Source organism: Melanerpes formicivorus, unplaced genomic scaffold (assembly GCF_026170545.1).
Source record: "Melanerpes formicivorus ecotype bairdi unplaced genomic scaffold, bMelFor1.0.p_v2 SCAF_14, whole genome shotgun sequence".
NCBI lineage: Eukaryota > Metazoa > Chordata > Aves > Piciformes > Picidae > Melanerpes > Melanerpes formicivorus.
Genome location: NW_027142366.1, coordinates 8,196,686 through 8,219,765, shown reverse-complemented (window position 1 = coordinate 8,219,765; position 23,080 = coordinate 8,196,686). Strand labels below are relative to the sequence as shown.

Sequence of the window (23,080 nt, the reverse complement as noted above, 5' to 3'; positions counted from 1 at the left end):
CCCAGTACAGTCCCGCTGTACTTCCATCTGCCACTTCAAACAGCTGCCCACTTCAGTATCATGAAACTGGAAGACAGAGGAAGCAGTAAAACTGCATTCTCAAACCTCTTAGAGCTACTAAAACATTGCCAAGTCGATTTTATGAATAGTCTTTCATGCTGGGCTAATATTCCATGGCTCAGCTTCATGGCAGAGGGCAACATTGATTTAATAAACCCTAAATACTGTCTGGAACTGCATCAGTCGTGCCAAGGCTGTCACTGGTGGGCAGGCAGGTAGGCTGGCTGGTTTCCCCAGATGGCTGCCTTGTAAAGTGCTGGCTCTCTGGCTCCAGGGTTGTTCAGCTGTCAGGTTCCCAGTCCTCCCAGAGTGCTTGAGCTGCTGTCCTGCCTGGTACACTGTCTCGCCAGATCACTGGAAGCCTGCCTACCTAGCAGACTAATTGCCCAGACTTCCCAGCTCTCCATGTCCCCAGCTGCCTTACCTTACTACTGAGCTGGCCAAGGGGCTCCAGAGAGAGCTCCTGGGCAGCCTGTCTGTCTGCCTGCCAGCCAGCGCAGGGAGACAGCTGGACTGGGGAGGGCATTCCCACACACAACCTTGGCAATGTTTGCGTGCCAAGCAAAACCTTTTTGAACGTCCATCCTGACAAAGAAAGATAAACAATTCTTTGTCACCCTGGCAAGAGATGAGAAATACTTCCCTGTCACGTGCCAGACAACCAAGGGTTTGGGCTTCCCCACACTTACAGCTGACTAGAGGAAGCTCCTGAAAGAAATGGTGGGTCTTCCTGCAGCTGATCACACTCAGGCTGGAAGGTATCACAGAGGGCTCTGGGCCTTTTGCTGGTTGTTAAGGGAGGCAAATAAGAAAGAGCCAGTTTGTGTTTTTACTCTGGAGGGGGTGGATGTGGAGATCAACATTTTAATACAGAATTGGTGAGGGGATCTCAGTGGTCTCTTAACCCCTGTGTTTCACTGTATGAACAGTTCTACACATATAGGGCACAAGCTAAGTGTGCTGAGTGATAACAGCCATTGTTTCATAGGATCTTGCACTTAAGGGCTGCCCCTTCTGTCCATAACTGTGTGAAGACAAAAACCCAGGATCCAATGGCAATCTATTTCACCAATGGTGCCACAGGCTCTCCCAAAATGGTTGAACATTCCTATGGAAGCCTTGGTCTGGGTTCTTTTCTCTGTGGAAGGTAAAGTATTCAGCTCATTATGCCTTTATAGCTCTGAAACATGAAGCACACAGGAAAGTTTCTGTATGTGATGAAATTCTGCTAGATGATGGGGCTCCCTCCATACTGCACATGTAACTTCTTTTGGTCTCTTCAGCTGAATGAATTTGTACCCAGGAAGCAGGAATCTTGTTTGATATGGGACATGGCTTCATTTTAGAAACTACTTGCTTGTTAATCCAAGCTAAATAGTGATTCAGGATACCATTTCATTTCCTTTACCCTTGCCATCAGTATAAAAGGTAGGCAAAAGGCATTTATTGGAGCTCTCATGTTTCAGATCATATTCACCATGCCTTTCTAAGCAAAATTAACCCACTCAACCTCCTCACATTCTTCATTTCCACTTGCAGACTCCCTTTTATTTGCCACCTTTGTCTTCAGCAGATACTGGATGAATTTGACTCCCTCAGACATCATGTGGAATATGTCAGACACTGCCTGGGTAAAGGCAGCCTTTGGGAGTGTTTTTGGGCCATGGTTTCAGGGCACATGTGTTTTTGTACATGCCATGCCACACTTTGATTCAAGAGCAACGTTAGAGGTAAGAACACCATGCTCACAATCAACAGGTACTCATATTTCATGTTGTTTCCCAGGGAGGCCACAAAACTAAGCCTCTTGGGTTTATGGGATTAGCTGGTTTAAGATGGCACAACCACAAGGTGATTGCTCTTTGAGTAAGAACAGAATACAGGAAGGATTTTGCAGCACGATTCTTTTGGGCACAGGATATTACCAGCTGCTTCCAATCAGGAGGAGTTACTGGTATTACTGAAAGCTTCCCCCTACTGTATTTCACCATTGCAATGAGAAATGAGCTGAATTACATGTAAATTAATAGTCATTACACTGCTGTGACCCTTTAGAAAGGCAAGTCAGTACTGGCAAACACTGGAGCTGAGAGATTGGTTTGCTCCTCAATTATTGGCAAGCTTCTCAAGCCCATCTGAGTTTTACTCTAATACAAAGGGAGGAGTGCTGTTCCCAAATGGCTCAAAGCACCTCTGTGGAGAAATGTATGTTCCTGACATGTGGGGGTTATTTGAGAGATCTCATCCTGTTTCATTTTCTTTCTTAAATGGTAGCTGCTAGCTTGGTTTTCTTCTTTGTATTAATTCCTTGGCCTTGCAAAACCATGCTTGCAACGTGCATGGGGTTTCACATCTCTGCACAAAATGAAGTTTAGTAGCAGAGACTGCTTTTATTATGCATGGTATGGCTGGAGTGAAAGCTGGTGAATGAGGGCACGTCCCTTGCTGTTATTTATCACTACTTTTCTCCCCTCTCTGAGTAATTTTTCATTGCAGGCAGAACTGAGCTTAAAACAAACGAAAAAAAAGGGGTAAGGCTGAGCTCTACCTGAGTGACTGTGAATCATCTGCTGGTGTTAATGGGTGAGAAATGAAGATGTGTCTGAAAACAGAGGTCTTTCTTTTTCTAGCAAGGCAACCATATCCTTTGTTCCAGGTAAAAGAGGGTATATAAATTTGCCAGCCTGAACCAACCTTTTAATACAGCATTACTCACAACTCAGAGTTCATGGAAGCTTGGCTCAGGCCCCTTGGCAGGACAGCTGAGGGAACTGCACTATGTCTAAAGATTTGCAGCAGTCCATTTCAGAAAGTGGGAAGCTAAATCAAAGACTGAAAGAGGCAAACTGTTCAAAAGAAACCTATAATTCTAGGTGCCTCCATTTTGAAGTGCCTGACTTTGTCCATGGGCAAATGTGGGTTTTACTGAAGTCCCCTGCAAAACTAACATTGCACCTCCAGGGCCAGGGTTTAATACCAGTGGATGGTCCTTGTGTGTAAAGTGAGCATCAGGACCAAAAAGATACAGCAGTGATTTACCACAGTCAGTCTACCAACTCTGCAGCTGATGGCTGGGGCACTGTGACATCTTTCTTCAACACTGATAATGGCAGCAATTACTTTGCTTTTCATACAGGTGAGGTTACAATCACATCTTGACATTCATGTCCTCAGATGGTACAGAAAGGAGCAGTTAGCAGCAAGTTTTTTCCCAAAATTATACTGTTTGACCCAATTTTTTGTTTTATTTTTCAGACCTTGTGCAGGTATCCAGTGACCACTCTGTGCAGTTCCCCAACTGCCTACCACGTGCTGGTACAGCAGGACCTCACCAGGTACTGCAAATCAATGGGCATTAGAGCTCTCACCTAGCTCCTCAACAGTGATTGCCACAGGCCCTCATAGCCAAATACTTAAGTAATGGAAATTCTGTATTGGAGGCAAGGTCTGCAAGGAGGCAGAGCCTTTTCCATGGCACTGCAGAGAGGGATGACAAAATTCACCCCACAGGCACCTCCAGGTGTACAAACTTCTCCATCATTTTACCTGAAGTGAGTGGAGCACTCACTGAGAAACTATGAATGCAACACTTTCCTCGAGAAGATAAAGAACAAAATTCTCCAGGCAGTGGATCAAAGCACACATCAATTCTTAGCAGAATCACCTTTAACAACACATGTTTACAGAAAAGACTCTAGGATCCACATTCCTTTACAGAACTCTTACAAGTTTGGAAGCAGAGTTTGCAACTTCTATCATGCATTAGTTAAGACCTTTACTGATGCAAGGCAGGAACAGTCTTTTGTCTTGGTATTCAATTTGCTTATACAAAAGTGAGTTTTGTTCTGCTGCACAGGTGTGCTATAGCAAATCTGTATTGCAGGCAATACTCCCTTATTCTCAATAAATTGCCTCATTTGTTAGGTTGCTCTACTTTAAATAATGTAATTTGTATTTGTTTTCTCTTTGTAGGTGGTAAAAGCTTTTGTGGTCTTGTCTCCTCCCTTTAAGTCACAAGATCCAAAGAAACTGGCCTGTGAATTACAAGAGCATGTCAAGAAGGTCACTGCTCCATTCAAGTACCCCAGAAAGGCAAGTCAAAAGCTCAAACACAGTCACAAACAAAGCCCAACTCTGTGCTGTGCAAGAAAAATGACAAGTGGTATTTTGGAGAGGATTATGGAAAATAGAGGATGCAACAGAACCTAAAACCAGCTATTTCCCCAGTCATCAAACTCTCATTTAAAATAAACAGGCCACAGGCCTCTCTTGTTCTGAAATTTGGGAAAAGAAAAAAAAAAATGGCAAAACAACACTATAAATCTGCTCATTGTACTTGGTGGTTGTTTTCCCTCTTTTTAATCAGATTGAATTTGTCCAGCAGCTGCCAAGGAATATGGTGGGGAAAATCAAACGGAATGAACTGAGGAACAAGGAGTGGGGACACGTTTAGTTTTGATAAGCAACCTAAAAGTCCTAACCCCATCAGTTTCAATCACAATGGAGCTGTTCTAGTACCACTGTGCCTCAACACAGGATTTTATTTCACCTCTGAGGCAGTGACTGTGTAGTAATGCACAAAGTTTAACAACTCCCAACTTGGTTTTAATTGCTTCTTCTTACTTAACAGCTGTCCAGCCTCCTTACCAGGGTGTATGCACACACATCCTTCCAGCCACCTGATGCTTTTCAGAATTAGAGTACAAGCAGAAGTGATTACCAGGTGAAGGAGCACTGTGTCCATTCCTTGAGACCAGGTATCTTAACTCACAAGAGGCTCGTTGTTGAGGAAATCCTAACAGTGTGCAGCAAAGTTCACAGAAATGGCTGTAGATCTTCCATGCATCCAAATGAAGCACCCTTTTTGTATGAATCTTGAAAGCCTCAAGATACAGGAATTAATGTTCAGTAAGTGCAAACTATGAACAATCAGAAGTAAAAGACTACAAACATCTTCAGCAGCACAGACAGCACCTACACATCAGATATAAGCTTGACAAACGGATGGCAGCTATTCAGCAGTTCCCTCTGAAGAGCTGTATGTCCAGTAGGCACACAGAGGAGTGAGAGAGAAGGAAAACAATAAAACAAAGAACCACAAACTATCCAAGAGTCTTTCTTTGTCCTTGGTAAGAGAAGTTGCCTGTATAGAATTCTGTGTACCGCCACCAGTCACAGCTGTCCTTCATGTCTGGTCACAAATGGTTCTTTCTTATGTGTGACCTAGACACTGCAGGGTTTAATCCACACAAAAAGCTTTAAAATGTAAAGAAAAACACTGATGGAGGTTAGAAAGCAGAGTTTTAATAAAGGGGTAGTAGGGGAGACAGGATTGGGGGGGAAAAAAGTAGTCTTAACTTTCCAACTTCTGAAAAGATTTTGAGAAAAGAGGAAAATTAAACTGTTGAGACTTGAACAAATCCTTTGCATTAAACCAAGACAAGTAACAAGAGGTGTTCTTCAAGATGAGTCTTTTCTCATTAATAACCCACAGGCTTTCATGCTAGAAATGAAATACTAAAGCTAGACAGTTGTACAGAAAGCACACTCAAAACCCTGTTGGAAAGCAGGTTATAACTGAACTGGTTTGGGTTGCCCTTTAGAAGTCACTGTGGTATCAAAAAAGCTGCTGTAACAAAAGAGAACTGACAGACCTGGAACAAAATTAATACTGTAAAGCTAAAACTGTACCAAAAATCAAACTTAATTCCCCTTGTCCATTATAGTATAATGGAGAGCTTCTTTCACAAGAAGTTTCCAAGCAGTACTTAATTCAAATGTTGAGACCCAAGGGAAAAAAACAAAGCCAATACACTTTATACACCTCACCAAGGATGAAGTCTTTGGAAAGAGCAGCAAAAGGCTACTTGCAGGTAATTACACAAGAAGATTCTGGTTTGTCACTATAGCATTTCCCATAAACCAGTAAATGCTGTATGCACAGCTGATGTAAACACACCTGTAGTTTTAGCTAAAACTACCTGCAGTGTTCTTGTACTGATCCAGAAGTCAAATCTCTTAGTCCAAACTGTCTCCTAGTATTCAAGTATTTGATCATAGCAGTTCTTCCCATTCACTTTTAAGAACTAGCACATCTTTGTAGATTGATGTGTTTGTGTGTATATATATACATAACCCTCCATCATACAGGAAGTTACCTGTTTTAGCTTATTCATGGTTCACAGAAAAATACACCTTGAGCTACACCAGTCCTCTTCCTTAAAAACCCTCTGCAATCAACTGTCCTCTTCAGATCTCTCACTTCTGTCAATACTTCCTGATAGAGCTGATTCTGCACTGCCTTTTGGTTTCTATTGCCATCAGATATAAAAAAAAGAGTCAATCCAAGTCAGAATGGCAGCATCTCCATCTGCATGCTTTTTGTGCTAGGTAAAGGCAGTGCAGAACAAAGCCACAGAAGAATGACAGCAAGTTTCACCGGAAAGGTTAGGATGCGCTCTTGAGCACTCTTGCATCTGCTGTAATGTCAGGTCCACCTGCACAGAACATCAGGATTCTTACACATGTGGATTTTAAAACAAGGCTTCTAAATAAACCCCATTCTCCTCTTTAAAACACCCTTTCAGAACTCTAGGGAAACTGGTTTTAATAGGTTGTGACCATGTTTACCTTTCCCTTCTACCACATTTTCTAGGCAGTCAGTGCATCATTCCCCTTGGGCTCAGCTCCTAATTCACCTTGATTCTTGCTCTCTTCTTTTGCTTCTTTTTCCTCCTCCTCCCCAGTTTCTGTTTTTTCTACCTTTGAGTTCTCTTCTCCTGTCACAGTTGATGGGTTTTGCTGTGTGTCTTCTTTGTTGCTCTTCACCACCTCCTGTAGGTTGTACTTTCTGAACAGGACATAGTCTTTCACCACACTTAAGCAACAGACATTCTTTATTATTTCCACCACAATTGTATACTGTGGGTTATTAAGGTCGACTTTGTTTTCTGGGTTGAGGCTGCCCACAATTCCTGTAAAACAAAGATGTAGTTTAGAAAGTGCTAGAAAAACTGTTTCAGAACTTAAGCATGCCCTGTTGAATGGATTAAAGTTAAGAGAGAGGAGGCAACATCATCCTTAGCTGTAACCAATTACTTGGTTTTGTAGTTGCTTAAAATAGTGGAACAGAGCAGGACTCTTAGAATACACCACCAGAATTTACCACCAGACTGAAGTAACTGGAAAACTCTTCCACTGCAATTACCAAGAAACCAAATAGTCCAGTATGGTGGAGCTGTTTTCTGAGTCTGAGTTTTCACTACAGCATCCAGAGAAAGAGTCTGACAGCAATCACTTCACAGCACATGTAACTGGCACTCCAAATCATATTCAACACTGTACTCTCTTCTGCTTGTCTCTTAAGACATCAGCACCACCTTTTTTAAGTCTTAAGAGGTGCTTTTTTAATTCAACAGATTTCAAGCAACTACTCTGCATGCCTATTAAATCCACTTTTAATAACCTGACCTACGTTCTGCATGCAGTTGTGGGCTGCTTATATACTCGTCTGCTTGGCGTGAAAGCCATACGTACCTGCCAGTTCCTTGATCACTTCTTCCCTACTCATATGACTGTTATTACGAGCTTTGTAAACAATCTGGAAAGTACCCTTATTAGGGGCTTTAAACCAAGGCTCAAAAAACGTTTCTGTGTACTTTTTCATATCCTCCATAAAAGCCTTGCAGGTTCCAGAGATGGGCAGCATGCGCAGGATGACTCGCGTTTTCTTCTTCTTGGTGGCATGCATATCCTTTAATATATGATGCACCAGGTCCTCAGGTTCTACAAGAAAAACACCTGGGTATAAGAACCAACTTGGAAGGCATTTTCTTTCCTCTTCCCCTCTCTAAGCCATCAGCCTCAAATACTTTTGCATAGAGTTGTTACTACACTAAAACTGGATCATCAGAAATTATGCGGGAGCAGAGAGGTCATTCTGCCCCTGTACTTGGTCGGCACTGGTTAGGCTACACCTTGAGTACTGTGTCCAGTTCTGGGCCCCTCAGTTTAAGAAAGATGTTGACTTGCTGGAATGTGTCCAGAGAAGGGCAACAAAGCTGGGGAGGGGTTTGGAACACAAGCCCTATGAGGAGAAGGCTGAGGGAGCTGGGGTTGCTTAGCCTGGAGAAGAGTAGGCTCAGGGGAGACCTTATTGCTGTCTACAACTACCTGAAGGGAGGTTGTAGCCAGGTGGGAGTTGGTCTCTTCTCCCAGGCAACCAGCACAAGAGGACACAGTCTCAAGCTGTGCCAGGGGAGGTTTAGGCTGGATGTTAGGAAGAGGTTCTTCACAGAAAGATTGATAGGCTATTGGAATGGGCTGCCCAAGGAGGTGGTGGAGTCACCATCACTGGAGGTGTTTAAGAGGGGACTGGATGAGGCACTTGGTGCCATGATTTAGTTGATTAGATGGTGCTGGGTGATAGATTGGACTCAATGATCCTGAAGGTCTTTTCCAACCTGGTTAATTCTATTCTATTCTATATGGTTAAGGCAGATTCCTCTACCTTTAGCAACTCTGCTAATGACAAAATTCAGTGGCAATGCCAAAGGCAGGGGAAATCCTGTATTTGTTTGACATATAAAAGTCTCTTGGAAGTCCCCTTCTGTGGCTTTTTACTAACACTGTTCAGAGCCATTTATCCCCACAGCATAAAGCAGCACCAGTTGCTGTCCCACCTATGCCCCGGGTTCTGATGAAGACCACGTTGTTGGCACCACTCTCCACCGACTGGAAGCGCCGCAGCTTCTGCTCGGTGGAGGCGCGGATCTGGCCCACCTCCTTCTTCAGGGCAGCTTCAACATCGTCCTCGTCCTCCTCCCTCTCGCTTCCAGACGGTCGCTCCTCCTGATCTGAAAACTTCACACAAGGCACATCTCTTGTTTGGGGAGTACCGAGCAGCAGTGCCCACGTGTAAACCCGCCAGCAGGGCACCACCACGTGCTGGGCCTTGGAGGTAAGGGGCACAAGGCCTTTTCGCCAGCCAACTCGAGGGGCTGCGCTGGGATCTGCTTACATAAACCTGCATTTTCATGTGCGTCGTGAACACCAACAGGGCTTTTTAAACACAGAATGGGAGAGGAGGCCTCACGGCGCTGCTCTCCCGCCAGCGGTAGCGCTGCTGGGCTGCGGGAAGCGAATAACAGGACCCGGAGAGGGGCGGCCGATACCGCGCAGGGGCGCCTCCCGCCCAATACCGAGCGACCGGCCGGACCCGCACGCACTCACCTGCTCGGGCCCGTAGAGCAGGTCCCCGTACTCGCCGAGGAGGCTGTAGGCCTCCCCCACGCACTTGCGCTCGTTCATGTTGCAGGTGATGAGGATGCCGCGCATGCCGGCCTCCAGCTGCCGCCCGCTGCCGCGGGGCCGCTTGGCCCGCCCCGCCGCGAAGTGGCCCTTCGGCCGCCGCTTTCGCGCCGCCGGCTCCGCCGCGGCCATTGACGCCACCCGCTGCCGCCGCCGCGCACCGCGATGGCGTCAGCTCCGCGCCGCCCGGCCACGGCGCCCACCGGGGGACAGCGCCCCCCTGCGGCCCGGCTGTCCCGGCTCGGCGCTGCCGCAAACCGCCGGGGGAGCCGGCAGGCACCGGGCACCGACGCCTCCCGCAGCGGCCGTGCGCTGCCGGCTGCTCCGGGGAAGCCGAGCGGACAGTGCAGCTGCAGGCAGCGCAGTGCCTTTGGAGGTAAAAAATACCCAGAAACGCCCCCCTTGGAAATGCGGATTCACCTCAGGCTTCACACCAGCTGCGGGCGGGTTGAGCACCTGCCCCAGCAGGAGAGGCCGGCAGAACGGGGCCTGGGTAGCCTGGAGGAGACCGAAGGAGGATCTCAGTAGCGGTTATCAACATCTAAAGGGCAAATGTCAGGAAGGTGGAACCAGACTCTTCTCAAGCGGTGTCCAGTGACTTGCCAAAGGGCAGTAGGCACAAACTGGAAGGTTTGCATGGATGTGCCACGCAAATACAAGGACAAAATTCTTTGCATCGAGGCTGCCCAGAGAGGCTGTGGAGTCTCTGTGAAGGCATTCAAAACCTGCCTGGACGTGTTCCTGTGTGATTTCCTCTAGGTGATCCTGCTCCAGCAGGGGAGGCTGGACTAGATGATCCTTCCATCCGCTGGGCACAGGACTCTGACCTCTGTGCGCTCAGCTGTGGCCAAACTCAGCCATGCATAGCCCTCGATGGTTTCTCTTCCCCAAACTAAAGTTCCAGGATTTATGTCTGCCTTTGGGTTAATGATTCCAGGGAAGGGGGGGGGGGGGGGGGGGGGGGGAAGAAATGCAAGAAGTATTTATCAGTTACAACCCAAACTGGATGTGGCATCTACATCCTCTCTGCAGCTTTGTTCCTGCAAAGCCTTTGGGAGTCACAGCTCCACACCAGTTGTTAGGCAGTGGTGGGATCATTGACCACATGGAATTAAATTTCACTAAATCTTTGCTGGGCTGGGGCTGTGTGAAAGGCTCAGAGTTCTGGTGAATTACAGTGAGAGTCTCTGGAGCTGGGTATGTCAGGTCGTGTTTGAAAAAGGAGGAAGAATTTCTAGAAGCAGCTGAGTGGTGCAGAGGAAATGCAGTTCACCACTCAGAACTAGGTTATTGCTGTGGTGAGAGGAGCTGGGGGCTTTGGAAATGCCTTTCCATGCTCTGGAAATCAGTTCTATGCCCTACAAAAAGGTTAGAGGGCTTCTGTGGGAGCTGTGTTACAGCTTTTTTCCTAAACTTGAAACCTTTTGCCTATATGTTCCTGGCATACTCAGTGACTTTTATCACAAGCCATTGCTATAATTTGCTCTTTACATTAGTGCCTTCTCTGGGGCAATGTGATCTGCTTAGGGAATCCCTTCAAGGCTTTCCTCTGGGAGGGTTTCATCTCATGCATTTCAAAGAGCTCTTTAAAATTTGACTACTGCAGTCTGGCTGTAGGTCTCCCTTTACTGGTCTGCCTGTACTGCTAGGCAGAGAACAGCTTTGTGGTTTGGGAGAACATCTTGAGTCTGCTGCACTAACTTTTCAGGGAGCTGGTTAGCATTTCCTCTGAGTGTGCTGTTTACAAACAGACTTGGGTAGAACCCCAGGAGGGAGCTCTGGCAGAAGTACAGGACCTATGTGCCAGGAAGGACCATAGTGTTGTGGCCATTGATCAGCACCCAGAAGACTGTTCTGGTCCAAAGATGTAGATGGACACTAGCAATCTTTCTGCTGACCTTAGAGCCATAGTTTGAGAAGGGAGATACAGCAGGAGCTGTTTAGGGCACTGGCAGACAGACTCTAAAGCATCTTGATGTCCCAACTTAAGTTACAGCTGTCACTATCACCCCAGCTTTTACAGGAGGGGCTGAAGGTAGAAGTATGCTCCAGTGCCACAGCCATGACCACAGTGATGCTGGTCTGTGGCCTGGGGGGAAAAGAGGATGGCACACATTCCCTCCTGCTTCTGCCATGGGAACAGAGCAGGCAGTAATGCTGCACCACATAACTGCTCTGTGACCATGGGGCAAAGCTCTTACAAAACCTCAGTCAGCAGGTGTTAACAAAGCTGATCCAGGCACCAGCTGCAGCATCTCAGGAATCAACACTCGTTGTCAGGGCTGAACTTCGGCGGTTACCTAAGAACCCCCCCAAGCTACATGCTGGGCAGTGCAGTCACAGAGCCTGTTACAAGGCTATTGCTCCTTTGCCACAGCCAGAGCACAACAGATGTGGCTTGGCTGTAGCAAGGTCTTATGACTGTGTTACTCCACGGGCTGGTGAATGGAAAGAGAGGAGGAAAAGGAAACAGAAGAGATTTGCTACTCACTTTCTACTTCCGCTCTGAGCTCTGCAGAAACCTATCAGCTGCTCTCTCTGTGCTGGACGCAGCTGGCCCCTGTGTGAGTCCAAAGTACATATAAGGAAGACAGCAGTCGGTCACTAGAGATAGCAGCAGTGCAAGAGTGGACACGTGGCCAGGAGTCTGAGATCTGTGGAAGGAGTCAGAGCTGTGACACACCTCAGCACTGAAAGGGCTCCACTTCGGTGCAAGGCGGAGGCAGTAAGTTGGAACTGACAGCCTTTACCCTCCACCCACCTATTTTGGAGTGCTGATTTGGCTGCTGCCTGTCCACATTCCCTCTTCTCCCTGTCCCTCTGTCTCTTTCATTTGGCTGGGTTTCTCTCCTGTATTTCTCTCCTGGCAGAGATCCAAAAAATGTCCCTTTGCTTCACTAAGTCACTCAAATAATTTGATTCTACAGCTGGATGGTTATTAATTCCACAAGGAAGCAGTAGTGTTTACATTATTTAGTAAATAAAATATGGGTGACAATGCATGGAAATAATTACTTCAGAGTTTTCAGATCTCCTGGTAAGTTTGCTCTTTTTGAGAAGTAAGGCTTTGCATTTGGGGTCCTTTTTCAGGGGCGCTTTGAATGTTTCCTCATCTCACAAAGCAATCCTTTTTGCTGACCAGGCCTCAAAATGAGGTTTAAAGTGCTGATACTTAGAATCTTTCCAGGACCTTGCTACCTTTGTTTCATTCCTGGCAACCAATGCTGGCAATATCTCCAGTGCTGATAAACCAGGAAAGCTGTAAATGCCTAGTGACACTGTGGTCAGCCAGTAATTCTTGGGTGGTTGCTGGATTATCTGTGCAACACATTGGTTCAGAATCTGTTGCTTCTGTGGTGTGAGTCAGTAGCAGACATTGCAGCTGGGGAAATCAGAGCTGAAGAGCTTGAGCAGCATTCAGTGCCTCCTTTTGCTGCATGTGACAACTGAATTGTGGTCTGCAAGATTAGCAGAGCTTACAGGAAGGGAAAGAATGTGAACTACAGGAAAGCTGCCACATTGACAAGGCTGAGTTCTTCAGACTGAATGCAGTGGGGAAGTAAGTTGCATGGTGGGCAGTGGAAGGCAGGGGCCAGTGGCCGAACGGGAGCTGTCCTTAGCAGGTACTCAGCAGATGGAATTGTTGTTCCATTCTGTGCCACTGAGCAGTAGTAAAAGCTGCTCTGAAACTGCATGGCTAATACCAGTTTTGTAACTGTCTCCCTGTAGCATTGCTTGGAGAGCTAATCAGCAACAAATAACCTTGAGAAGACTGTTATGGCTCTTGCTGCTGTGCAGCTCTCACTGAAGATCCCAGGTGCTGTGTCCCTGCGGGCTCCTCTGAGATCTCTCCAGCTTTGCAGCCGCTGCTACCCAGTTCACACCTCTTTCAGTTATGAAGCCATGAAACAGCAGTACAGACCAGAGATACCAGAGTACTTCAACTTTGCAAGAGATGTGCTGGACAGATGGGCTGAAATGGAAAAGGTAACACTTGGCTTTTCTGATGCTGAAGTATCTAATGATGGTCATTAATGCTGGGTATCTGACAAATCCAATAACCAAGACACTGGAGTTATGTTCATATTATAATCTGGTGATCAGCTCATGCATTTTGAACCTTAGGCCACGTGCTGTCTTGTCCCTGAGTCCAAATAGTGCTTTCCTTTAATCAGATTGCATGTGCATAAACAGGTGCCTTGCAAATGAGACAGTGAACTGTGGCACTCTGCATCAATTCCCCCACCAGCTGTGGCAGGCATCCCTACCTGGATGTGCCAGGGAAATCACTTGACCTTTGTGTGCTTCATTGCTTGCCTGTAAAATGAGTAAGTACAGCGTAGCATCAAACCTCACCCATCATCTTTTGCATCAAGACCTTGGACTCTAAAAAACTGGCATAGGTCTGTTCAAGGAAAGGGAATACCAAAAAAAGCCCAGCAAACAACATGAAGAATGGGTCTATAACCTTCATACTAGCTAGGCTACCTAGGTCTGGTTTCTGTGGGTGTAGGACTGATTTTGCAGGCTCAGGCTGTTCATGCTGAGGGGCTAAATGCAGTTCTGCCCAGCCTGTCAGCAAGAACAGAGCAGAGGTAGGACTTGACACAATTACTCCTCTTGCAGGAAAACCAAGTTTTGGCAGGCTGCAAACACAGCAAGGAACAACCTCTGAAACTTTGCCCTCTGAAGTGCACAAATACAATCTTTTCCCCTGAAAATTAACCTCAGTGTTATTGTACCTTCAGATGCATAATAAGGTGTCACATTCTTGCTGCTTCAGTGAACGTTTTGCTGAGGAGATGATTTACTACACTGCTGCTGCACATGGTATGCATGCATATCACATCACTTCACACAACAGTTGAGACATTGATTAAAGGTCACACTGTGTGGGCCTTTGCTTTTGAAACTTTGATTTAATTTTCAGAAGTACCAGAAAGGCTCAGTTCCAGATGAAGTTGAAAATGAGCTTTGAGGGCTCAGGAGGCTCTGAGGCACAGCTCAGAGGTGCTTGCATTCATCAGCTGGCTTTGTTGGCATGACCTGAACCAAAAACATTCTTTATTTCTCTCTCCAGAGAGTAAGATGAAGAACTTGGGAAAGGAATACAAATTTCATGTCCTAAATGGGGATGTGTAGGCTGTTCTTTTTAAGGGGGGGATTCTCTGCCTTACCTGGAATCTCTGGCTAATTTCTGTTGCATCCCCAGGTTTCTCCAGCACTGAATAAGTGATGAATGCCTTTTCCCCCTAGACTTAAGGTAAAGTCAATGTGTTTCTAAATTGAAGCCTTTTCCCTCTACCCTGTTGCTCCATAGGAGGGGAAAAAGTCTAAAAACCCTGCGTTATGGTGGGTAGATGGTGCTGGAGAAGAGGTGAGGTGGAGCTTTGAGGAGCTGGGAGTGCTGTCCAGGAAGGTAGCAAATGTGCTCTCTGATGCCTGTGATCTGCAACAGGGAGACAGAGTTATTCTGATTCTGCCCCGGATCCCGGAGTGGTGGCTGGTGAATGTGGCTTGCATGAGAACAGGTTAGTAAAAGCAGAGTAATGGTCTGTAGGTACAGAAACTGTGACTTAAATCCTTGCTGCACCTTGATGCACCCAGAACTGCCAACGTGCTACTGAGGATGAACCAACGTTCATGCTGGTTGAAACCACTCTTCATGCCAAGTTTTTCCTTCTTGGAGCTTTTAGGACTTCTGCACATGCTCCAGGTGTTAAGGAAACCCTGTGAGTCTGTGTGCCTCTGCCATTCTTCTCTTCACAGCACCTGTGACACATTGCAAATGCACCCTCTTGCTAACTTGCAGTGAAATTAGCCCTCTTGGAATGCTTCACTTTCCCCCTGTGGGATCTGTTACTCAGCTTCCTGTTGTCTTGGGGCCTCACAAACACTAGCAGCAAACCTGTGAGGCAACAGCCAGGAGAAAGGTTGAGAGAGATGGCATGTTCCAGAGGCAGTGTTTTCAGAGCAAGGGAAATTATTCTGTTGATTTCTTTTACTGTCCCATGCTCAATGTAGCATTTGCTAACTTGTGCTAATTCTCACATAGCATTTAATCCACCCAAGAAAGCAGTATATTTACACGTGCAGGGCCAAGTCCTGCTTCCCCCCACAAAAGAACAAAGTAAGCTGAAGCCTGCTTGTAGATACAGGTGATACTCCAAAGTGTTGAGATGGTGTTTCCATTCTGCTTCCTTCCATTTAGGAACTGTCTTGATTCCTGGCACGCAGCAGTTGACAGCGAAGGACATTCTTCACCGGCTACAGAAATCCAAGGCAAAGTGTATCATCACTGATGATTCTGTGGCACCAGCTGTAGATTCTGTTGGGGCTGAATGCCAGTCTCTGAAATTCAGGTTGCTTGTGTCAGAGGGCCACAGAGGAGGATGGCTGAACTTTAAAGATCTCCTGAAGTGAGTAAATACCATTGTGAAAGCTGCACAGCAGTAACAAAAGCTAAGCACAGCCATTGGGTTTTGAATAGGAAATGTTGCCAACCACCAATATATTTTCACCCTTTTAGGACTGCAGTGTGGAAAAATACCAATGTTTGTGACACCTTTATTGCTGCAGTTGTTTTGGTTAAATGATTTCCAAAATGTGTAAGTCACACTTGCTAATCACTCTATTCATCACTGTGCTTGTTTTAAGAAATGCTCCTTCTGATCACCGGTGTGTGACCACGAAGTATCATGACCCAATGGCTATCTTCTTCACCAGTGGAACTACAGGATCTCCAAAAATGGTTGAACATTCCCACAGCAGCTATGGGATTGGCCTCACAGTAAGTGGAAGGTACAGATACCACTTTAAACCAGACATATTTACCTAGCTAGTCGCATAGCAGAAGGAAGAGACAGAAGATTTTGACCAGAAACTTTGATTTCAGTAGTTCAAAACCAGCAGGTGTTTCACATTAAAAAAAAAACATTAAAATGAGGGGTTTTTTCCATAAAACAGGGCAGTTTGAGTCCAGCTGCACTGGTTTATAGAGAATGGAGTCACTGACTTCTTTTAGAATCGTAGATTCATGGAACTGTTTGGGTTGGAAAAGACCTCCAAGATCATCCAGTCCAACCATCAACCCAACACTACCATCACCACTAAACTATATCCCCAAGTAGAGTGTCCAGATGTTTCTTGAATACCTCCAGGGATGGGGACTCCATCACCTCCCTAGGAAGCCTGCTGCAATCCCTGACCACTCTTGCAGCAAAGACATTTTTCCTCAACTCCAACCTAAACCTTCCCTGGCACAACTTGAGACCATTTCTTCTCATTCTGTCACCTGACAGTAGAGAGAAGAGACCAATCCCCACCTCAATACAGCCTCCTCTCAGGGAGTTGTATGGAGCAATGAGGTCTCCCCTCAGCCTCCTCCTTTCCAGACTAAACAACATTGAACATTTATTTTAAGTGTTGGTACATTTGTCATTGTGTATAGCTAATGGAATGCCCATGAACTGCACACCAGCACATGTTTATGAAGTCTGGATCATAAAAGAGAAAAAAAAACCCATGGGCCAGTTAAGTCTTCTGAATCAATCTGTGTCTGGATTAGACACAACTCCTGCAGGAAGAAAATGCTGATAGCTGGGAATCTTTAGATTTATAAAGCAGTGTCATTTTAAAGTTGATTTTGCAATGCATTTTGCTCTAACAGGCAAAGAATAACAAATGAGGAAAATACCAAATTAGAAGCAGGTAAACAAGAGAAGAAAAATTCCTCCTCCCTAAAAATCAGTTCAACAAAACCTCAGCAGTGCCATCCATATTCATACAACCCCATATGCTGAGGTGGTGTTTGCTTGTCTGTCAGGATAATTTTTCCCCTAGGAAAATGCAACACCAGTGTGTTTTGCTGACATCCTGCCTGTGCTGTGACTTACCCCTGCTCAGAAATTCAGCTTCTTCTAACTGCCTTTTACCCAAGACAACCAGTGATGGACTTGCTTCACTGGCACATCTCTGGTTGATATTTTAATATTTGCCTTTTTCATGCCAAACAGAGACTGTGAATGGTTTCCTTATTTTACCAGGTACTGGCTGGACTTGACTTCTTCAGATATACTTTGGAATACGTCAGACACAGGCTGGGCAAAGGCAGCTTGGAGCAGCATATTTTCACCATGGATTCAAGGGACATGTGTGTTTGTACACAAGATGCCACACTTTGACCCACACATTGTCTTTGAGGTAAGTGATGGGAGCCCGACCACAAGCAGCACTATTCTCTATGTCTGCTTTTGCCCAGGTTTTCATTTCCTCTGGTGCTGCACAGGGACAACACAGTTACACCTCACCAACCAGTAAGTAAACAACTAGTTAAGTAGTGAGTGCTGCAAATGTTTATCCCAAACAAGGGCATACTTGATATCCGGAGTTTCATCATATGAAGTGCTCTGGATTTGATTGCACAAACTTGCAGGCATCCATTATTAGGCCTAAAATGGAAGTATACAAGTTGTTGTTCTGGAATTTGTGGGGCCCTTTGGTGTTGTTTTTCAAATGAGGGACAATAACAGATGGATGAGAATTTCAGTTCTGCCCCATGTAATTCAAAGGTAAGGAGTGAAGTGGCAGTGAGGTTGGATTTCTTTAACAACAGGCACCAACTTTGTATTCTCTTACATCCACGCACAATTTCTCCACAGCTGAAAAAGACAACTGAGTTTCTCTTTGCAGGGGATGACATTATCACCTTCTGCAGGTTATTTAGGTGGCTGGAAATTGCTAGTTAGTATTAGGGCATGTTGAAACCCACTGTCAGTTGGAACACCTACAGAGCATCTCAAATGGCAGCCTTATGGTTTCACTTGTTTTCTACTTAACTGTAATTATGAGGAAATTCTGCAAGAGAAACTGGAAAGCTTTCCAGAGGAAAAAAAAAACCTTCAGTGTGTGGAACTAATTGTAAAATTAGGTAGGTCCTGTTTTGAAGCTGAAGCTAATTAAATGTAACTGCAGTGTGTTGGTGTTGGCAAGTATGGTGCTAACTGCTTTTGGGACACAACACTTCCTCTGTGTGTTTCACAAGCTGCATGCAGAGATCATTCTATTGTTGCTTACAATGAAGATAACCCCTCACAGGTTTCAGTACCTAGTCTGTATGGTTTATTTTTATTTATTCATCCTGTTTACATTTTGAATTCTCTAGAGCCTGTCAAGATTTCCCATCACTGTTTTCTGTTCTCCTCCAACTGCCTATCGAATGCTTGTGCAACATAAAGTGTCCAGGTAAGCAAAAGCAGAGTAACTTCACTGGTGCCTTTAATCAGACCAACTGCTCATCTCACCTTGCTTTTGTGCCAAATTTACTGTGGCAGAACAGTAACACAGCTTGTGTATTTCCCAACATTTTGAATCTGAAGTGTTAGGAGCAAAGTCAGAATAAAGGCTTAGTCTCCGCTTAACTCTCTCAGATTTCGTAATTTACATTCAACTTGCAGAAGAGTTTAAAGCAGTTTAGCTGAGGGTGTAAGAGGACAGACATGATATCACAACTGACATTATCTTCAGAAGTGATGTTATAATCACAGAAGCCCTGTTTTTGCACTTGCTCCTGCAGCACTGTAGCTACAAGATGTGTGTCAGGATAGCTTGGTGAAATGTATGAAACACTCCTTGGCCTCATTTAACTCTTCTGTGAGTTTTTCTTGTCATTAGGGGTGAACTTTGTTACTCCTTTTCACTTTAGACCTCAGTCAGATTCTAGGGGTGGAAACAGCATATTGATTAGATTTTTCTAAAAGAATCAATAGAGTAGAAGAGACCAGGTTGGAAGAGACCTTTGAGATTCATCAAGTCCAACCTATCATCCAACTCCATCTAATCAACTAAACCATGGCACCAAGCACCCCATCAAGTCTCCTTCTAAACACCTCCAGCGATGGCAGCTCCACCACCTCCCTGGGCAGCCCATTCCAATGGGCAATCACTCTCTCTATGAAGAATTTCTTCCTAACATCCAGTCTAAACCTCCCCTGGCACAGCTTGAGACTGTGTCCTCTAAATGCAGAAGTAAACCAGCAGATGTTTTTTATCTTTGCTTTGTTTGTTGGCTTTGTGTTTTGGTTTTTTCCCAGATTTGAGTTTGTTTAGCACTCCACAGTTCAGATAGAATGAACTCAGTAAAAATGTTGGGTTTATACAACAAGGATCCCACAACAGAGGAAGACAGGAGTGGGATGCAGCTTACAGATGATGCCAATGTTCTGTTTTCTCTTTCTCACTAAGCTATCAATTCAAAGGCCTGCGGCACTGCGTGAGTGCAGGGGAGCCAATCAACCCTGACGTGATGGGAGAGTGGAAAGCGCAGACTGGGCTGGATATTCACGAAGGCTATGGACAGACAGAAACAGTATGTGCAGCTTTGCAGCTGTAAGCATGTATGCTTTATGGATACAGCCATGTACTCCTTTCAGGTTGCCCAGAAAAAGTTATTAAAATGATTGCACACAGTTGAGACTTCAGGGGGAAAGTCAGTTGCAGTAAGCAACGGTGGGGGGGAAAAATAGGTTTTGTAAGTTACTGGATACTCTTAACAGCTTCACCCAAAATCCAAGGACTGGTTTTCACTCCTGTGGGCTTTGGATTGGGAACTAACACAGGAGAGGTATATTTCTCATTACTGCATTCCAAATTCTGCTTCTGTCTTTAGAGCACTCACTAACAGTGAGTGGGCATGATAGTTTCTCTCTAGAAGTTTCATCATTGGCTGTAAGATCATAACAAAGACAATTAGTATTCCTTACATCAATACACAATATCAGCTGAGTATTTTCAAACCTAAAGACTGAATATACAGGCCACAGTTTAACTAACAAAAATAATTAAAGTCCAACACCACTTGTTGCAGGTGCTGATCTGTGGGAATTTTAAGGGAATGAAAATCAAACCTGGCTCTATGGGAAAGCCATCTCCAGGGTATGATGTGAAGGTATGGTACTTCTGGTGACTCAGTCTCTCTCTCTTGCCTAACCACTTTCCATTAAAGAGGTCTGAAAGCTCCAATGCAGCATGCACTCAGCAGTGGATGAAAGAGTGAAGAAAGGCAGGGTACTGCCCTACTCTGAGCATACAGAATAAACAGCTGGAATTCCCTGCTGCACCATCCTCACCAACAGAGATGACATCCCAGTGCTAACTGTCAGATATGACACTTGCAGGCAGTGACAGAAATTAAACTGCTGAGTCAAAGATGAGTGGGGGTGAATATTGTTTCCTGGTGATAACAAAGCTACAGAAGCAGGTTTTAGCACCACATCAATTTGCAATGGGGATTAAGATTTTAGTATCTTTCAGTTCTCCTACCCCATCACTTAGGTTCCTCCCTGGGGTCTTACTGACTCCATCACATGATCCTCCCTGGGGTCTTACTGACTCCATCACATGATCCTCCCTGGGGTCTTACTGACTCCATCACATGATCCTCCCTGGGGTCTTACTAACTCTATCATGTTTGCATAGTGCTTGGCATTCCTCGTATAAATGACATGGTGCAAAGTACAGTGGATTAGTAACAATGGCACTTCAGTTGTCAGAGTAAGACCCTCTACTGCTACAAATCATTTCCCTGTGGAGGTGGGGATGAAAGCCAACTTTCTATATTTCAAATGCACACCAAGATTTTATCATCTTTGGCTCCAAGATAATTAAACTGTGTTTTATTTTTAGATTATAGATGAAAACAGTAACATTCTGCCTCCTGGAAAAGAAGGAGATATTGCCATCAGAGTAAAGCCTACCAGACCACTTTTTCTTTTCACTTGCTATGCTGTAAGAATATTTCTACATTTAAAGTAGATATCCTGCTAAATCTCTGTCACAAGGAACCTGATGCCCTGTTTAATTTACTTCTACTTGGCTTACCAATCTGAAAACCCAGAGGAAGGAAAGAGGGATTTCCACTTTCTTCCTGCAGATGCTTAAGTTTGTATCTTAGTAATGGGGAATTAATAATTCTCTGTTATTAACATCCCACTGGAATCTGATGCATATAAGCACAGCTGAAGAAGCTGTATTTTAGTGATACTTTGACTGCTCTCACTTCTGTGCTACATGTCAGAGTGCAATGTTGTGTATTTTTAAGGGAGTTTAATGTTTCCTAGGACGATCCGGAGAAAACAGAGGCAACAATACGTGGGGATTTTTATGTGACTGGAGACAGGGGGATTATGGATGAGGATGGATACTTCTGGTTTGTTGGAAGAGCTGATGATGTCATTAATTCTGCTGGGTAAAACTTAAGAGTGATTGGCAGTAAATCATTAAACTTGAATAGCAGAGATGATTCAGGGGGGAAGTTCTATTTATGTGTTATCAAATACAACTGAAAGCCCTTTCCTCCGTTCCAAAGATACCGTATTGGACCTTTTGAAGTAGAAAGTGCCCTAGTGGAGCACCCTGCAGTGGTGGAGTCAGCTGTTGTCAGCAGTCCAGACCCCCTCAGAGGAGAGGTAAACTATGTATTTCTTAGGAGCTTTGTGCATACTAGAACTAATATAAAACAACTTCCAAGGGATTTATCTGCCCAGGGTTGGGTTGGTTTTGTTTCTGGGGTTTTGTTTCTGGTTTTGTTTTTGTTTCAGGTGTGTTTTGTTTTATCTGGGGTTTTATTGTTGTTGTCATTGGGTTTGTTTGTTTGTTTGTCTGTTTTCTTAAGTTACTACTAAAAAAAAAGTCCAGGCTGGCATTTCTACTCTGTCAGACACTGACTGAGAAATCCACCCAGGACAAAACTGACCAAGGCAATTGCCCCAAATCCGGTGTAACAAATGCATCATTTGAGGCTTTCCCTGTCATTCAAATACTTACTTTTCAGTCTTCAATGCATGTAACATAAACTGCCTACACAGTCCAGGCTCAGTGAGCACCCAAAGGCTTCAGCAAAGCTTTTTGTCCCTGCTCTGTACATTATTCTGCAGGTTTTCAGCAAGTACTTGGTTAAAGTGTCAGATCTCACTATTGTGTAATGCAGTTTCATTGGCATTTAAACCATTGCTGCCACAATTCCTTCAGGTGGTGAAAGCCTTTGTTGTTTTGACATCTGACTATGCTTCACAAGATCCAGAAAAAATGATGAAAGAGCTGCAAGACCACGTTAAGAAAGTTACTGCTCCATACAAGTATCCTAGGAAGGTGAGTGCTCAAATACCCAGATAATTTTCACTGTCATAAGAGAGGGGATGTTAACTGCTGTGTGCTGCTGAGGTTAAGAGAAAGTGAAAATGTAGGTAAGCTCTGATTGTTGTGTTGCCATTTCCTGTGCCCAATAGATGGAGTTTGTTCAGCAGTTGCCAAAAACTGTTAGTGGGAAGATCAGAAGAAATGAACTGCGCCAGAAGGAGTGGAGGAAAAATTAGCAGCGCTTCTTGCCTTTTAACAGGAATCTTTCCAAGCAAGGTATTGCAGATTTACATGGTGGCAGAGAGTAAAAGACATGACACCACACCTTTCTCAGTTTAGGTTTGAATAAATTCTTACCCACTTCCCAGATCTGGCTGTCCCAGGTGCTATACTAACAGCCGTATCAGTACAGCAGGCAAACCCCTACACATCAGATGGGGAGCTCATGTAGTCAAGAGAGCAACAGGTGATGTGTGTTAAATAAAGTATTTAATGAACTGTCACCAGCATTTTGTCTTTATTATTTAGTTTTAAAAGGATACAAAACCCAGCAAGTGTGTAAGAATGCTGTTGCTTC

At 44.9% G+C, this 23,080-nt stretch overlaps 2 protein-coding genes across 3 annotated transcripts; one reads left to right on the top strand and one right to left on the bottom strand.

Annotated features, from left to right (window-relative positions):
- Nucleotides 1–5,344: 5,344 nt before the first annotated feature.
- On the bottom strand, nt 5,345–9,518 carry THUMPD1 (THUMP domain containing 1). Its single transcript, XM_068146822.1, has 4 exons — nt 9,292–9,518; nt 8,742–8,922; nt 7,597–7,845; nt 5,345–7,034 (listed from the first exon to the last, which is right to left on the bottom strand). Exons 1-4 carry the CDS (start codon nt 9,499–9,501, stop codon nt 6,712–6,714), a joined length of 963 nt encoding a protein of 320 aa, XP_068002923.1. The 5' UTR covers nt 9,502–9,518; the 3' UTR covers nt 5,345–6,711.
- Nucleotides 9,519–11,549: 2,031 nt separating this feature from the next.
- Nucleotides 11,550–23,013, top strand: LOC137445263 (acyl-coenzyme A synthetase ACSM3, mitochondrial-like). 2 transcript variants are annotated; one of them, XM_068146820.1, is made up of 14 exons: nt 11,550–12,094; nt 13,099–13,356; nt 14,690–14,900; nt 15,581–15,788; nt 16,027–16,170; nt 17,415–17,571; nt 18,533–18,612; nt 19,612–19,735; nt 20,234–20,314; nt 21,052–21,153; nt 21,486–21,613; nt 21,734–21,833; nt 22,396–22,515; nt 22,653–23,013. In XM_068146820.1, the coding sequence occupies exons 2-14, from the start codon at nt 13,147–13,149 to the stop codon at nt 22,737–22,739; spliced, it is 1,752 nt and encodes a 583-aa protein (XP_068002921.1). In that variant the 5' UTR covers nt 11,550–12,094; nt 13,099–13,146; the 3' UTR covers nt 22,740–23,013. The 2 variants fall into 2 exon arrangements, with proteins under 2 accessions (XP_068002921.1, XP_068002922.1); XM_068146821.1 differs by lacking the exons at nt 11,550–12,094; nt 13,099–13,356 and adding an exon at nt 13,766–14,632 and having other exon boundaries at nt 14,828–14,900.
- Nucleotides 23,014–23,080: the final 67 nt, after the last annotated feature.